Here is an 18,414-nt window from a genome sequence, read left to right on the forward strand (position 1 = left end):
GCTATAAAAAAAAAAAGAATCATTATTAAGCCAGGTGGGATATCAATCAACAATTTAACAGTGACAAGGTAATTGTCCTGAAACTGGCTCAGGTTCCAAAGCTTAGGGTCCAAATCATTAATACCGTTGCCTCGAGCTGGATTTGAACCCGCAACCACTCATACGGCGATCCAGCGTCTTCAACAGCAAAACTACCATACCCACATTGGTGGTGTCTGAGGTGGGTCAAAGCTGTTTTGTTTATCGTTTTTTAAATGACGTAGGCCAAAGGAGATGGCACTGATACTTGGATGGGTGTAAAGCAGGGCTAAGTGCCTCCCTGTCAGTATAGACATGTACACACGACAAGATAGGGAAGGGAAGAAGGAACAAGATAGGGAAGTCAAAGCATCCCTGCCAAAAACATCACAAACCATTAACTGGTCGATAAAGGAAGCAACTCATGCTCTATTTCCCCAATTACCAAAAAATATGTATATTGTATTTTTTTAAATGTCTTTTCATGAAGTTATTCCACCAACCCAGTGCAAGGTTCACAATATCCCTTAGATAAAGATGTGGAAGTAAAACGAATAAACCAAAATGTGGCACCTGTTCTGCATTAGATACGGCGAACACAACCGTTGACAGTCCTTCCGGATTGTTCTCCAGAAATCTTCGTACCGTTCCTGTAAAGAAATACAGATCGTCCATCTTAATAACGACACCTAGATCCAAACACAATCTGACATGGTCATTACAGAGAGAAGAAAAACACGACCCTGCTTAGAATTAAATCCCAAACAACTTTGCACCATAAGGATTGGGAATATACTGACAATGTGGTGCAGTAATTAGCATGGAGGCCTCTGGATAATTATTATTGCAACGGTAAAATTACATCTTGTAATGACTGTATATCAATTAGAATTAGTGATTTTACTTCTCGAAAAACAAGAAATAAAATTAGAACCCTTTTAACCAAACTCGGTGATTTAATGCTTACAGCGTCCGCTATGAATCTGGAAGGCTGGTGGTGTTGGTGGTTAGAACAACGATCAAGTAATATCAGTCATTAAAAATGGTATGTGCTGCTTTCTTGCTTGATGCTCAGCAATTAAAAAGATAGAACACAGACAAACATCCACGAGTTGGCAATCACAGTGCAGGCTTTAACTACCGGTACTTAAAATGAGCCCTTCGAATAGAAATTTAAAAAAACAAAGGGGAAAAAAAATCAGTTTTATGTTTTTTAAAATCAAAACAGTTCTAAAACACTGATTCTCATCGCCCACTAACTTCCATCCAATTAGCCACCCAAAGTATGGTTCATGAAAAAAAACCAAAAAAACTTGCGGTCAAACTACAAAGAGAGAAATCTTTGACCCCCTTCTCTCCCGGTATTTTAAATATTTTTCAAAAAAAAATTAACAAAAAAAACCTCTGAGATTTGAAGGATTTATATGCACTTCTAACGGCCATTACAAGGATTTTTTGTTATACTCCCCTCACCTGCCCATACATGGAGCTCAAAGTTTTGATCACGGGATTTGAAAACCTTCAAATTGATTTATTTTTTTCTAGGTTGAAAAAAACCCATCTAAAAACACCAGAAATTGAGAGATCAAGCAGAGCTGCTCATTTTTACCTCCATAAGTATATACCCTGAATGAATGAATAAATGAATGATCGTTTTAAGGCCATTTCCCCCGCTAGAGCGGGGGTTAGCCTTGCGGGCCCCATGACAATCATGGTTCCCTGTTTGAGGCAATGTTTTTATGGCCGGATGCCCTTCCTGACGCCAACCCTTGGTCGCCTCTTACGATGCGCAGGGATACGGTGTACCTATTCTAAATCGGGGTACACACCATGATCATTCATCCCAGCAAGCTGGTACTCAATTTGCCGACCTCGGAAGGATGACAGGCTGAATCAACCCCCCTGGCGTTAATTCAGCGATCGACCGGGATTCGAACCCAGGATCCTAGGATCCCAAGCCGGCACCCCAACCGCTAAGCCAACACCAGGCTTAAGTATATACCCTACCGAACGCAAATCCAGTCAAAGAGAGGGTGCTCCTTTGTAAGAGAGAAGTATTATTATTATTAACTCTGCCACCGAAGGTTATGTTTTCACCCCTGTCTATTTGTCTGTCTGTTTATCTGTTTGACCATGAACAGGATATCTCAAAAAGTTGTGGACAGATTCAGACAAAATTTGGTGCAGATGTTGGATGTGTGATCAGGACGAAATGATTAGATTTTGATGAAGATCCGGACCCGGACCCGGATACCAAATTATATATATATATTTTAAGCGATTCTTCACCATTGAGAGATAGGGCCAAACACTATATACAGTACGCTATCTCAAAGTTATAGATGGATTTGGACGAAATTTGGTGGAGAGGTTGATTGTGTGAGAAGGACAAATCCATTCGATTTTGGTGAAGATCCTCATCAGGATCCGCATCTGAGAATTTTTTAAAGTGATTCTTCACCATTGAGAGATGGGGTCAAAAACTATATATAGCATGATATCTCAAAGTTATGGGTGAGGTTTGACAAAACTAGGTGGATGACTTGATTAGGTGGCAAGAACAAGCCAATTTTATTTTTATTCAGGTCCAGATCCAGATCCAGATCTGGCCTATCAGTGAGATACAAAATGTAAATTGTTCAGCCTGGCGGAGGTATGCGCTCTACAGAGTGCCATTCTAGTTATTATTAAATTAATCATTTGCATGTCCACAGCAAATCTTGAAAATTGCATTACCAATACAATTTAGAATTACAGTATAATCAAAATCCTGATTCTGATACAATTACAAATCATTTACACTCCCATCCATCACAAACCCTAAGCACTCAAACTCACCCTCAAATCAATAACTAACTGCCCCTCCCAGAACTCCTCCATAGTACCGTAACAGCTGTTTTAAGAAACTTAGAGAGATTCTTGAGCTATTAAAAGTTTCACTGACAAGCCACAAACAAGTTCAGTAGGTTATGGCAACTGCGGCCTTACGCAGGGCGATATGAGCCGCGTCCTCAGCAGGAAACCCTCGGCTTTCGGTGTTGATAATGCACAAGCCAAGAGAAGTCAAACCACGTTCCCTAAGCAGAAACAACCCACAAATTGTGGCAGTTACAGCACATAGTGCAAAACTGTGGAAATGGAATACCGCATAACAATAAAAACAACTCGGGTTAACATATGCCAATTAGCACGCTCTCCAGCTTAAACTGTGAAGGGTTGCCTTGCGACAAATACATCGACAGACCTCCCTCTAAGAATAAAGCTATGCAGCCATTTTTCTACAAATTATCTTGCTGCTTTCACCAACCAGGACGTTCCCTTCACATGATGCCTACATGTGCAAAATTGCTCTACATCGGTCAGATGAACAAATAAATCCTTCAAGGACAGCCTTGCTGTAACTTTCAGCCACATATATCAGTGATTCAAGCTGGATACCATATTAAATGGCATGGTGGCAACATTGGCAAAATATAATGCAACATTGGCATGACAAAAGGAGCATGAGACCAAACAAATTGTTTAACCTTAAAAAAGCAATGGTATATTGAAGTATGAAACATGTGGAACAAAACTTCAGATTGCTGCTAGAATTATGGATTCAAAACGTTTATTCCTCGTCTCAGGAAGGGCAGGAAATAATTTCCTCCTGGTCATTGAGTTGCGACTGTAATAATTATCTGTTGCCCCAAAGTACAAACATGATCCACAATTGCACCTTGACGTTGTTTGTATTCAATTGTGAGCGTTTCTGCAAAAGGGGGCCACTGAACATGGCATGAAGTTGGATATACAAATGACACGACGGTTACCAGCCCCTCAACATAAATCGACAAATCCTGATGGAAGAGTTATGACATCTATGGATATTTAAGGCTGCAGATCAGGAGGAAGCAATTTGAAATTTGTTCAAGATAGCAGCACAAAGTATGGCAACTTTGGCATGAAAAGGTAAGTCTTTGCCAATATTCTTCCTTGAAAGGACTGTGTACTCAACGATGCATCACCCACCCTATATGGAGCAGCCATTAACGTTGATTACCCAAATAATATGCCGCATTGTTGGGCAAGGGAGCAATAGGGTGAATTAATGAAATGAATGAATGAATGATCGTTTTAAGGCCATTTTCCCCGCTAGAGCGGGGGTTAGCCTTGCGGGCCCCATGACAATCATGGTTCCCTGTTTGAGGCAATGTTTTTATGGCCGGATGCCCTTCCTGACGCCAACCCTTTGTCACGCTCTAACGATGCACAGGGATCAAGCCTGCGTCGGGATCGCAGGGATCATGCCTGATCATGACTATTCTAAATCGGGGTACACACCGTGATCATTCATCCCAGCAAGCTGGTACTCAAGGGAGCAATAGAGTGGTTAATCATTATATTATAAGGACATCTCACATCGCTGTGAGCAGTGCCTGGCGGTAGCAGTGGTGAAGCTGCGTCTCAGCAGCAGTTCGATAGCGAGGGTCAAACCGGGGGCCCACAGTGTGCAGGATAAAACGAGCAGCAAGACGGCATCCTTTCGTTACACGCACCTCGCCTGTACGGCACCCTATAGCAAGGAGACAGCCAATAAACCAATTAGAAACCACGTTTGGATTGCAGTTACGTGGATATCTTTTTATCTGCAGTAAATTTTATGCATAAATTAAATACATTTGACATTTCCAAATTTAAACAAAACTAGAAACACCGCTCCCTTTGGAAGCAGCATGGAGGTGGTGGAAGGATGGGGAGGGGGATGCTAGTGTAGGAGGTGGGGCAAATGTAACTTGTGTAGTGGTTAAAAATCCCCCGTCTGCAGCAGGGGTCAGTAAACCACTTGCACTGTGGTACGTGTAAAGGCGAAAATTGTAAGTTGCCTTTCCCCCTGCAGTGTCAGTGGGGGTAGGGAGGGGGCAGGAGGGGTTGTGCCCACGACCTGGTTCTGGATACTAACAACACATATGCAAAATTTGGTGGAGACCGGCCCAGTCCTGTTTTTCTTTTATGATTTTCAGATGTATTGTCATATTACCTCCACGACCAAAGTTGGGGTTATGTTTTTTTTCCACCCTGTCTGTTTGTTACTTGTGAAAATCGAAGATTTTTCAAGTATATTGGTTGGCCAACTTTCTAAAATCCTCAATTTTCATACATTGACTTGTAATTTGAAGAGGGTTTGCATATCAGATCTATTTTTTTTCTTTTTTGTATACAAGATCGAGGCATGTATAAGAGCTAACATGAATCACAAAAAAACAAATGGACACATTAAACATATAATAAAGGGAGCGGGAGACAATATTGGGAGAGAGAGAGGGAAGCACACAAGCACAACAACGGTACAGAACAGGGACATCGGGAGATATGTGGGAGGGAGAAGGCTTGGGTAGAGGCGGCATGGGAAGGGGGTGGGGGGTGGGAGAGGTATAAAACACATGGACACTGCTAGGACTTCCAGGAAAGAAGTCCGTATTTCAAAAAAGTAGATCTGGGGTGAATTAACAGGGGTAGAAAAGATCAAGGTTTTGGATGGGGGAAAATAAGAGATGGTGGTGAACAGCTGTTTTAAAGACCTGGAGGGAGGGGTGGGATTGAAGAGAGTGAGGGAGTTTGTACCAGAGGTGGGAGAAAAGAGGAATGAAAGAGTGAAGGTGAGCAGAGAGTCTTGATTTTGGCAGTTTTACCAGAAGAGGGTTGCTGGCAGATGGCTTTGGAGGCCAGTCGACCACCAATTAATTCAACCACCAATTGTTTTTGAGGTCAACAAAGGTCGATTTTCTAAAATTGTCAATTTTCATCCGATTGACTTGGAATTTGAAGAGGCTTTTCATATCAGATCACTGAATTCAACCACCAATTATTTTGAAGTCAAATTTGTTTAAGGGATTTTGCAAGTATCGTGCGTTGCATGACGTCTTTCTTGTTAGTTTGTGAACAGGATATCTCAAAAAGTTGTGGACATATTCAGACAAAACTTGGTGAACAGGTTGGGCGTGTGACAAGGTGATCGACTTGAAATTTGAAAGAATGTGAAATAATGTGTGCAACAAGGGGATTGATCAAACTTAGGTGGATGAGTTGGTTAGGTGACAAGAACAAGCTGATTTGATGTTGGTTCAGTTCCGGATCCAGATCCGGTCTATCAGTGTAATACAAAACGTAAACTGGCAGATGTATGTGCTCTACCAAGTGCCGTTCTTGTTCAATATAGTAGAATTCCTTGTGTGTCGATGATAAGTTGCTTCCACAATGAAAAAATATTTTAAAAAGCGATCTTTCAAATGTAGACAACTATGATATCATCCATGCCTCGATCGTTTAACGACGAAAAATAGAAGGTGCAATAAGGGAGATAAACTTTTAGATTCTCAGAAGGAGTGCTGACAGGCTGACAAGGAGGGGAGTGTCGTTGAAGCTGAAGGGAAAGGTGTATGCTGCATGTGTGAAAAGTGTTGTGATTTATGGGAGCGAGACATGGGTAATGAACGTAGAGCAGCAACGAAGGCTGGAAAGGGTGGAAATGCGAATGGTTCGGTGGATGTGTGGAGTATCGTTGAGAGAGAGGAAGACAAATGATGAATTGCGAAAGATGATGGGAATAGAGCCTGTGATTGATGCTGTGAAGAGAAACAGGTTGAGATGGGTTGGTCATGTGTTGAGGAAGGATGAAAGTGAGAAGAGTGATGGAAATGAATGTAGAAGGAAGTAGAGGACGGGGAAGACCGAGAAAGACTTGGCTAAAGATGGTCGAAGAAGAAATGCGGGCAAGGGGGTTAACAAGGGGAGATGCAGAAAAGAGGGCAAAATGGAGAAGATTGTCATGGGGACCGCAAGGCTAACCCCCGCTCTTGCAGGGAAAATGGCCTTAAAATGCCTGTTATTGTTGTTGTTGTTGTATTCTCAGAAGGAGGATACAAAATTGATTTCAGTCATGTAAAACACTATCATGCTCTAAAGCTTGCCATTAAACCTTATTCCTACCAGGCAATGACTACTACATTCTTGATCTTTAGAAGGATCTTTTACGTTGACAAAGGGGACAAAATCATTTTGCTTAGTAACCGTTCGTCAAGTTCTGAACTATACAGGACGAGGATCAAATCTGTGCTATGTCAATTACGAGGGCATTTTATAACCTCACCCTCCACCCCAAAAATATAATAAAATAGCCCTGAGTGGGCTGACAGTCATTTCTTGAGGTTGTAGTTCAGAAATCTAAGAAATCTCGCAAAATCTCAAATCTCACAAAATCTTGCAAATGACTCACAAAATCTAACAAACAAGCGATTCTGCAGACCATCGAGTAGAAGTGTTGTTTCGAGTTTCAGAGCAATTGGTTGGTAAATAAGGGATGAGTAGGGATGCAAAGTTGCAGAGTTAACGCCGTCCCCCTCACCCCCCCCTCCCCCCATGACCCAAAATCGAAATATCAAAGCCCGAGCGATTGTGCGGGCTATTTGCATGTATTCAAGTGTCAAATTTCAGAGCAACCAGCCAGGTGATGAGAGGTGCGGCAAAATAGGAAAAAGTTTACAGACAACCAGATGGACATCACGACACATTTTATAAGGTCATTTCGAAGAGATCCCAAAGAGATAACCTAAAAGTGGAAAGTGAAATAACATTACAAACAAAACAAGTCACTCAAGTGATTCTTCTGAACCTCGTTTGTTTTTTTTGTTTTTTAAATAAAATTTTTAAGGGTATATAAGATCATGGTTTCGGATTGGGGACGATATGAGATGGCGGTGAACAGCTGTTTTTAAGATTTGAAGGGAAGGATGAGGTTGAAGAGGATGTGGAAGTTGTTCCACAGGTGGGAAACAAAAGAGGAGTAAATGAGTGGAGATGAGCAGTGATCCTAGATTTAGGGAGTTTAACCAGAAGGAGGTTGATGGTAGACCGTATGTGATCTGCAGAAACCTGGGGGGAGGGTGGTGTGGGGGAGGGGAGGGGCAGGGGGAACAAAGCATGGAAATAGCAGGGGGTGCAAGACCAGAAAAGACATGGTACAGAAGACAGAGAGACCACTGCCCTGTCTGAGATGGCGAAGTGATCGGCCCCGTAGACTCAGCTTCAGCGCAGGAGATTCCAATGATCTTGAAGGCCTTGGTTTTCACAGCAGCGTCAAGCTGAGGAAGATGTGAGGCAGGACAGCCTGCACTGAGGGGAGAGCAGTATTCCAAGCTGTGAATGAAGGCCTTGTACGTGAATAGGAGTTCGGGTGTGCCAAGGAAGGACTTTGTACGACGGAGGATGCCCAGTCGGTGGCTTGCTGTGGAGGCCAACTTTGAAACGTGGTTTGTCCAAGAAAGATCATGGCTGAGAGTGAGACCCAGGAGTTTGAATAAGTGAACCTCCTCAAGAGAATGGTTAAGAAAGTAGATGGGGTTTGGGGAGTGGGATATATATATATATATTTCTTTTTCCCTGTCTACCTCTCTGGCAGGTGAATTTTTTTTTTTTTTTTAACTATTCCAAACAAGAAACTTACTGTTTTAAGGACATCATGAAGAACACAAACAACAAGCACGACGAAAGAATGAAACCTGTAAGATAAAATACGTTGCATCAATGTCAATAAAGATCCAAAAAATCTACAACCGAATAGTTTACGTGAACACAAATCACCTTTGTGGCACTTTTAAAGCCCTTCCGTTTTTTTTTTTTTTTTTTTTTGTATACAAGATCGAGGCTCATGAAAGAGCGAACATTAATCACACAGAAAGACAAACAGACAAACCGACACATAAAACAAATAACATCGGGAGCGGTAGACAAGATGGGGAGAGAGTGGGAAGGACACAAACACAACATTTGAGAGCAGGGACCGAGAGACATGGAGACATCGAGAGATCTGTGGGAGGGAGAGGGCTTTGGGGGGGAGGCATGGGAAAGGGGGGTGGGAGAGGTATAAAACATATGGACACTGCCAGGACTTCCAGGAAAGAAGTTGGAATTTCAAACAAGGTGGATCTGGGGTAAATTAGTGGGGGTAGAAAAGATCAAGGTTTTGGATGGGGGAAGATAAGAGATGGTGGTGAACAGCTGTTTTAAAGACCTGGAGGGAGGAGTGGGATTGAAGGGAGTGTAGGAGTTTGTTCCAGAGGCGGGAGAAAAGAGGAATGAAAGAGTGAAGGTGAGCAGAGAGCCGAGATTTCGGCAGTTTAACCATCAGAGGGTTGCTGGCAGATCTTGTGCGACCTGTAGGAATATTTGGGGGACAGAGCACAGAGAGAGCTGGGGGAGCAAGGCCGGAGAGGAGTCGGTAGAAGACAGAAAGACCACCTACCTGCCTGCGGTGAGTGAGTGAAAGGCCCTCAGAGATAGCTTCATCGCGGGAGATTCCAATGATTCTGAAAGCTTTGGATTCAACAGCGTGAAGCCGAGCTAGGTGTGAGGCAGGAGCACCAGCCCATAGGGGAGAACAGTATTCCATTGAGCTGTGGATGAAAGCCTTGTATGTGGTGAGGAGCTCAGGTGTGCCTAGGAAGGACTTCGCACGACGGAGGATGCCCAGTCGGCGACTGGCTTTGGAGGCCAGCTTGGAAATGTGGTTTTCCCAAGAAAGATCATGGCAGATAGTGAGACCCAAAAGCTTGAGCGACAGAACTTCTTGGAGAGGATTGTTGAGAAAGTAGATGGGAGGGTTGTCCAGTCGATCTTTTCGGAGAGACATAGTAAGAGTGTGAGATTTGTCAGGATTGAAAGACATGTTCCACTTGTTTGACCAGTCTGTGATTTTGTCCAGGTCTTCAGAGAGTGAGGAGGCTGCTGACTGCCGATCTGAGGGAAGAGGAATGGAGCGGCAGAGAGTGGAGTCATCAGCAAAGAGATAGAGAGGATTTTCCAGAGAGTCGGAGAGATCATTGATAAAGACCAGAAAAAGCACAGGGCCCAGCACACTGCCTTGGGGAACTCCAGCCTGAACAGGAAGGGGAGATGAGAGAAATCCATTCAGGGCCACACGTTGACTACGACCAGAGAGGAATTCCGCAAGCCATGCATGGAGATTTCCATGGATACCATAGGAGGAGAGTTTGGTGAGCAGAGCTGGGTGCCAGACCGTATCGAAGGCACGTGATATGTCTAGGGAGACAGCTCTGATTTCCTGTTTGGCATTGAGGACCTCCATCCATTGTTGAGACAGCAGAAGCAGCATGTCCAGAGTAGAGTGACCTGGTCTGAAACCAAATTGATGATCAGAGATCAAGCCATTGGAGAAGAGGAAAGATTTCATATCCGAAGCAATGATGGATTCCATGACTTTGCTGATAATTGGGAGCAGGCTGATTGGTCTGTAGTTGCAAGGATCTGTTTTTGCACCTTTTTGTGTCAAGCGGTAATGTTTGCTGATTTCCAGGATGCTGGCAGATGACCTTGAGCAAAAGATAGGGTGAAAAGAACAGAGAGAGGGTGAGATAGAGCGGCAGAGCAGGATTTTAGGACCCGTGGGCTGATGCCGTCTGGTCCAGTTGCAGAATCAGAGTCGAGGTTTGACAAAAACTCCTCCACCTTGTCAGGAGAGAAGGACACAGAGTCCAGGAGCAGTTGGGTTTGACTGGGAAAGGTGGGAACAGAGAGAGATGGGTTTGGGACTAAGGATTTTGAGGCAAACACAGAGTTGAGGCATTCGGCTTTGTCACGTGCGATGTCAACTGTGTGGCCATTTGAGGTAAGGGAGGGGATGGAGGGGGAACAAACACCAGAAACGGATTTGACCAGACGCCACCAGGATTTGAAGGAAGGAGACAGGTTTGAGAGTTCATTCTTGAGTGAGGAGAGATAGTGCTTCCTGGCACTCCTGAGGGTAGACACACACTTGTTCCGAGCTTGGTGGAAGGAACTGAGATTGCGTTCAGTTGGATTAGCCTTCCAAGAGGCAAAGGCAAGTTGTTTCAGGGCAACTGCCTCACCACAAGATTCAGTGTACCATGGACGGGAGGAAGGGTAAGACAACTGAAGGCGAGATGGGATAAATCTGTGCATGAGAGAGATCAGTTTGCTTTGGAAGAATTCCCAGGAAGAATTGATGTCAGAGGCAGTGGAGATGGGAGACCAATCCAGACGATTGATGGCTGCTTGAAGACCGTCCCAGTCGGCCTGAGTGAAATGCCAGACTCGTCGACGCTGAGGAGGCTCTCTGAGAATGGCCAGAGAGATGTCCACTTTGACAAGCACATGATCAGAAGAACCGATTGGAGCAGAAGAAGAGCAGCAGACATTAGCAGGGAAGTTTGTCATAACCAAGTCTCGAAGAGAAGATACTCCATTGGCTGAGATCCGGGTCGGGAAATTGACAGATTGTGTCAATCCCAGTGAGTCACAGAAGTCCTTTGCTGAGGTGCCATGACTGGTGAGAGAGGAACCCACACCCAACCAGGTGGCATGATGACAGTTGAAGTCATCACATATGAGGAAGAGAGAGTTGGGATGAGTGGATAGAAGTTGGTCCATGTTGTTCGAGAGTGAAATGAAGATGGAGTCATCACTGTTTGGGGGACGGTATAGAACACATATGAACAAAAGGTGGGAGCGGAGAGGAAGCCATAGCCAGAGGTACTCCTGGGGGTGAGGAGGAGAGAGGGCAGTGCAAGGAGAGTGAGGAAGAGAGTTTTTGATAAAGATAGCCACCCCACCACCAGGACGAGGCTCAGGTCTATCATACCGGAGAAGGGAGTAACCAGGAAGAGATATTAAGGAATCAGAGACATCTTGAAGGAGGAAAGTCTCTGTTTAGCAGATCAAGTCTGGATTGTCAGAAGCAACCTGTATGGAGAGATCAGTCAGGTTTGAGCGAAGGCCCCGGATGTTTGAGGTCCATACCGTTAATGAAGAGAGAGGGGGAGCATCGGGTACAGGACAGGGGAGGGGAGGAGTAGGGTAAGATGAAGGATGAGAGGGGGAGGTAGGGAGAGCAGTTGATAGTGTGTCAGAGATTGCAGAAGAGTTCCAAGAAAGGGAAGGATGAGGAGGATGAAAGGTTTGATGGTGAAGGGATGAGGCACAGTGAGGGGTTGTTTGAGGGGGGGCAGAGGAGAAAGTAGAAGGTTGGGGGGGGGGGGTGGAGGTATGAGATAGAAGGGAGACGAAGTAGGGAGGAGGCAGCTTTGAGGAGGAGGGGGGAGGAGGGAGAATTGGAGAGGAATGGTATGGGGGGAGATTTGAATGGGAGGGGTTGTGGGGGAGTTTTGAAGGGGAGGAGTGAGGGGGGAGTTTAGGAGGGGAGGGGCAAGGGGGGAGTTTAGGAGGGAAGGGGCAAGGGGGAAGTTTAGAAGTGGAGGGGCAAGGGGGGAGTTTAGGAGTGTAGGGGCAAGGGGGGGGATTTGGAGGGGAGGGGCAAGGGGGGAGTTTAGGAGGGGAAGGGCAAGGGGGGAGTTCAGGAGTGGAGGGGCAAGGGGGGGGATTTGGAGGGGAGGGGCAAGGGGGGAGTTTAAGAGTGGAGCGGCAAGGGGGGAGTTTAGGAGTGTAGGTGCAAAGGGGGGATTTGGATGGGAGGGGCAAGAGGGGAGTTTAGAAAGTGGATGATTAATGAAAGACGAACATTGATAACAAATTGGGTTTGTTGTGATTTTCAAGTTAGCAATCCGATTCAGAACGATGGAGGAGGGATGGAATGAATGTGAATTTAGACCATGTAGTGAGGGAGACGTATAAGATATTGAATTTCTTTTTTTTGCAGTGGAATGAGTTGGAGAGGAAATTGAGAAAAGCCTTTTAAATAGGAAGAAAAACAGCGTGTTGTAATATACCACTGAATAAAACACTGAAGGGGAAAGGTTAAACATATTTAAGTAATATTTAAACAGAACCGTGAACAATCTTATATGCACAAAATACCAACGGGGGGAGAGCCGAGAGGGACCACCACGAGTCACGTGAACAGGGCAAAAGGTGGATGGCAAGGAGATAATGGGGGTGGGGCGAACAGCACACCTGGACAGAAAATACAGGATGAGACAACAGTACACGTGGAGAAAGGAAAATAAATGTTTTTGGTTTGTTTAGCAGTACTTGGACAAAATATTACTGCCATTTTACAACATCACACCCAATCAAATTTGCTGCTCGCAAACCCCACACATATCCTTGTTTCTCAAGACGGCGTGGGGTAATGTGTTCCATGAAGTCTCTCATTAATAAATAAACAAACGTTACGCCTAGATCCCCCGTTGGTGAAGTGATGTGAGTTGACAAAGTGGAAGACGCAAGGCGGCCATCTTGGATTTTGACGTGGCGACCCAATTTTCAATAGCGTTCTTCCTTATGCCTCGGTACATCCCTGGTGTTGGGCTAGCGGCTAGGGTGCCGGCTTAGGATCCGAGGATCCTGGGTTCGTAATCCCGGTCAATCGCTGAATTAACGCCAGGGGGGTTGACTCAGCCTGTCATCCTTCCGAGGTCGGCAAATTGAGTACCAGTTTACTGGTAATTCCCTGCTTGTCGTTAAAGGCGGCAAAAAGGGTTGGCATCAGGAAGGGCATCCGGCCGTAAAACATTGCTTCAAAAAGGGGACCGAAAAACAACAACAACCACAGTTCCCGAAAAAGGCCAACCCCGCTTGCGGGGAAAAATGGCCTCTAAAGGTGGTTTTTTTTATGCCTCGGTACACCCACACACCAGATTAGAAGTTAGTAGTTCGTTTATTTTTCAAGATATTTCGCTCACAAGGTTCAGACATATGTATGGTGGCGGCCATCTTGGATTTTGACGTAGCGACCCAATTTTCAATGGCGTTCTTCCTTATGCCGAGATACATCCACACACCAGATTAGAAGTTGGTACTTCGCTTATTTTTCCAAGATATTCCGCTCACAATGTTCAGACATACATGGCGGTGGCCATGTTGGATTTTGACCTGGCGACCCAATTTTCAATAGCGTTCTTCCTTTTGCGTAGATACATCCATACACCAGATTAGAAGTTAGTAGTTCGTTTATTTTTCAAGATATTTCGCTCACAAGATTCAGACATATATATGGTGGTGGCCATCTTGGATTTTGATGTGGCGACCCAATTTTCAATAGCGTTCTTCCTTATAGCGTTCTTCCTTATGCCCATATCGTTCTTCCCATATCTATTATGCCAAGATACACCCACACACCAGATTAGAAGTTGGTACTTCGCTTATTTTTCAAGATATTCCGCTCACAAGGTTCAGACATACATGGCGTCAGACATACATGGCGGCGGCCATCTTGGATTTTGACATGGCGACCTAATTTTCAATAGGGTTCTTCCATATGCCGAGTTGCACCCACACACCAAATTCGAATTCGGTCCTTCGCTAACGCGCGCACACACACACTTCCGCACGCACGGACGGACGCACGCACAGACGGAGGGGAAAACCATAGTCCCCCTTTCGCTCCGCGGTGCGACGGGGGACAATAATCCCCCTGCTACTCCTGACAAAATTTAAATGTTGAAAACACCAAATCAATACAGCTTGCTATTGCTGGATGGAAGGAGGGGGAGGAGGGAGGACACAAGGGGATTGAGGGTGTAGAAGAGAGGAGTTAAAAAGGAGGAAGCTGAGGTTGTGTCTAAAGGTGCGGGAGTTTGTCCCCCTTGCCATGCCTCGGAAATGAAATAACAACTTTTGATGCAGGTGTAGCGGTTGCCGCTGAACATACACAATCGCCTTACACCTGCCGAGGACGCAACCACGGAGCGATCGCTGTGCCGGGCTCGCCCAGACCGCCCGGAGACTCTCAGTCTCGCCTTTCCCAGGCTCACCCGGCCCGTCCGGCGACACCCAGTCTCGCCGTTCCTGGGCATGTCCAGGCACGCCTGGCCCGTCCGGCGACACTCAGTCTCGCCTTTCCCGGGCATGCCCGGACTCGCCTTTCCCGGGCTCGCCCGGCCCGTCCGGCGACACCCAGTCTCGCCGTTCCCGGGCATGTCCAGACTCGCCCAGGTCTCCCGGACACGCCCAGTCACGCCTTTTAAGGGCAAACGCTCCGGCATGAGATATTCGAGTGCTTGTATATAATGCTGCCCGATAAACGGGCTTTTCAGAGTACCCGAGTTGATTTGATGCAATAAAGAAACTCGGACGAATTCCAGCTTTTTGTCGCGTCCATTCTTTCGATTCGAGTTGGAGCACAGCTCCTTCATTGGTGACCTACCGACATGGACACGGCAGTTGCCCTCAAACTGCCTACCTTCTGGGAGGCTCACGCGGCGGTTTGGTTCGCCCAGGCGGACTCCCAGTTCGCCCTGCGAGGCATCACCGCCGACGACACCCGCTTCCATCATGTGGTAGCAGTACTCGGCTCAGCCACCGTGGCCCGCGCCCTCAGCCTCCTCCAGCACCCGCCAGCCGCTGACAAGTACGGCGCGATCAAGAAGCTCCTCCTCGACGCTTTCGCCCTCTCATCGGCGGAACGCGCACGGCGCCTGGTCGACCTGCCCGAGCTCGGCGACACGTGCCCGTCCGAGCGAATGGATTACATGCTCTCGTTGCTCGGGGAGCACGCCCCGGATTTTCTTTTTCAAGAGCTGTTCCTCCGTCAGCTGCCGAGCCAGGTACGCCTCGCCCTGGCAAGCACGCAGATCACGGCTCCCCGCGCCCACGCCAAGGAAGCCGACAAGATCTCCTCGGCAGGCCAACGCATCGGGGCAGTGACCTGGAGCCCGCCGCCGTCCGAAGCAACGCCCATGGCGCCCGAGCACCCGGCACGGTCGGCAGCCGAACTGCCGGCGCAATTGGCGGCCGCTACGCCGCGCCGACCGCCTCCAACACGATGACCGGGGCCTACACCTGACCAGGCATGGTGTTACTACCATGCCAGGTTCGGACAAAAGGCCCGGACATGCCAACCCCCATGCACTTTCGGCAAGTCGGGAAACGGCCGGGCCGGCGTTCATTACCAGCCATGAGCGCCGGCCACACGGGCAACTTACTTTTTATCAGGGACAAAGCGTCCGGACGGCGCTTCCTGTGTGACACCGGCGCCCAACTGAGCGTCATACCCGCCTCCGATCAGGACAGGCAGTCCGCGGTTTGCGGCCCCTCCTTGGTGGCGGCCAACGGATCGGCCATCCGCACCTTCGGCCCGCGCAACGTCACCCTCTGCTTTGGCAGCCAGCACTTTCATTGGACTTTTGTGACCGCAAGCGTGCCCATGGCTCTGCTGGGCGCCGACTTCCTCTGCGCACACGGGCTGCTGGTTGACGTCAAACGGCGTCGCCTCGTCAACGCCGAGACCTTCAGCTCCCTGGCATGCACGTTGAGCAGCTCCGCGCCGACCGAGCTAGCATGCGCCCTCCCGGCGGCGAACGAGTTTGCTCGCCTGCTCGCGGAGTTCCCGGCCCTCACGCGGCCGACGTTTTCGGCCGTCGCGGTACGACATGGTATCGAGCCCCACATACCAACTACGGGCCCGCCGGTCTACGCCAGAGCCCGCCGCCTCGACCCAGCCAAGCTCGCCGTGGCCAAAGCCGAGTTCGACGCTTTGGAACACCTCGGCATCGTGCGGCGCTCCGATAGCGCGTGGGCTTCGTCACTACACATCGTACCGAAGCCGGGGGGCGGCTGGCGCCCATGTGGCGACTACAGCCGCCTTAACGACGTTACCACCCCCGACAGGTATCCGATCCCGCACATTCAAGACTTCTCCGCCCGTTTGGCAGGACGGGTCATTTTTTCGAAAATCGATTTGATACGGGGATACCACCAGGTACCTGTCAGGCCGGCCGACGTCCCCAAAACGGCTGTCATCACGCTGTTTGGCTTATTCGAATTCCTTCAAATGCCATTTGGCCTCAAGAACGCGGCTCAGGCGTTCCAGCGCTTGATGGACGGCGTGCTGCGCAACCTGCCGTTCCTCTTCGTCTACCTGGACGACATCCTCGTCGCCAGCGCGTCCCGGGCCGAGCACCTCCTCCACCTCTGAACACTGTTCGGGCGCCTCAGCGAGCACGGCCTAATCGTCAACCCGGCCAAATGCCACTTCGGCATGACGGCCGTTGATTTTTTGGGCCACCACATCACCAAGAATGGGGCCGTGCTGCTGCCTACCAAGGTCGAGGCCATCACCGCGTTTCCGCGTCCCCGCTCCATCAAGGCCCTGCAGGAGTTCCTCGGAATGGTGAATTTCTATCACCGCTTCGTGCCCCGCGCTGCTCAGCTCATGCGGCCCCTCTACGAAGCCCTCCGGGGCAAGCCGGCCAAACACGATGTTGTCTGGTCCGCAGCCATGGACGCGGCATTTACAAGCTCAAAGCGGGCCCTCGCCGACGCAAAACTGCTCGCTCACCCGGTGCTCAACGCTCCCATCGCCCTCACCACGGATGCCTCCGACTACGCGGTGGGTGCCGTACATGAGCAATGGGTGAACGGGGTTTGGCAGCCACTCGCTTTTTTCAGCCGGCAACTCCGGCCGAACGAGCTCAAATATAGCACGTTTGACCGCGAGCTCCTCGGTCTACACCTGGCCGTTCGCCATTTCCGCCACCTCCTGGAGGGCCGACCCTTCACGGCTTTCGTCGACCACAAGCCGTTGGTTTACGCAATGGCCAAAGTCACGGAGCCGTGGTCGGCCCGCCAGCAGCGCCACCTCTCTGCCGTGTCGGAGTTTACCACGGACATCCGGCACGTCGCCGGCAAAGACAACGCCGTGGCCGACTGTCTTTCTCGGGCCAGCGCGAACGCGGTCCACCTCGGCGTGGACTTCGCGCTTATGGCGGCTGACCAGACCACCGACACCACGGTGCAAGCCCTCCGGGCGGCGGACACGGGCCTCCGCCTGGCCGACGTCCCCTTCACGGACACTGTCCTGCTCTGCAACGTCTCCCAAGGCCAGCCTCGCCCCATCGTGCCCGTTACCTGGCAACGCCGCATCTTCGCCTCCCTCCACGGCCTTTCCCACCCGGGCCGGAAAGCTTCCCAGAAGCTGGTGTCGGCGCGATTCGTCTGGCACGGCCTTCGACAGGATGTCCGCGATTGGACCAGCACCTGCACGGCCTGCCAACAGGCCAAGGTCCACCGACACACCCAGGCCCCGCTGGCACCTTTCACCGTGCCCGAACGGCGTTTCGACGTCAACGTGGACCTGGTGGGCCCCCTCCCCCCATCACGGGGTTTCACACACCTGCTCACCATGGTGGACAGGACCACCAGGTGGCCGGAGGCCGTTCCCCTTGTCTCCACCACCACCGCCGACGTGGCGCAGGCTTTCATCGCCACCTGGGTCGCCCGTTTCGGCGCACCGGCGGACATCTCTTCGGACCGCGGGCCGCAGTTCACCTCCGAGCTGCGGGGCACGGTCACCCGCAACCTGGGGGTCAGGCTCCACCGTACCCCGGCCTACCACCCCCAAGCCAACGGGTTGTGCGAGTGGTTCCACCGTTCCATGAAGGCCGCGCTCATGGCCGGCCTTCAGGACGGCAGCTGGACCGACCG

The 18,414-nt window shown here is 48.9% G+C and overlaps 1 protein-coding gene across 6 annotated transcripts in view; it reads right to left on the minus strand.

Moving 5' to 3' along the window:
• GDAP2 (ganglioside induced differentiation associated protein 2) overlaps nt 1-18,414 on the minus strand; it is a 79,785-nt gene that overhangs the window by 52,585 nt on the left and 8,786 nt on the right. For all 6 annotated transcript variants that reach the window (XM_068110771.2, XM_068110772.2, XM_068110770.2 and 3 more), the window contains 3 exons: nt 4,420-4,573; nt 3,007-3,095; nt 592-668 (listed from right to left, as the gene is read on the minus strand). In XM_068110771.2, the coding sequence (XP_067966872.1) occupies nt 592-668; nt 3,007-3,095; nt 4,420-4,573 (320 nt within the window). The remainder of the gene's footprint in view (nt 1-591; nt 669-3,006; nt 3,096-4,419; nt 4,574-18,414) is intronic.

Source organism: Myxine glutinosa, chromosome 3 (genome assembly GCF_964187855.1).
Source record: "Myxine glutinosa chromosome 3, kmMyxGlut1.1, whole genome shotgun sequence".
NCBI classification, from domain to species: Eukaryota; Metazoa; Chordata; class Myxini; order Myxiniformes; family Myxinidae; genus Myxine; species Myxine glutinosa.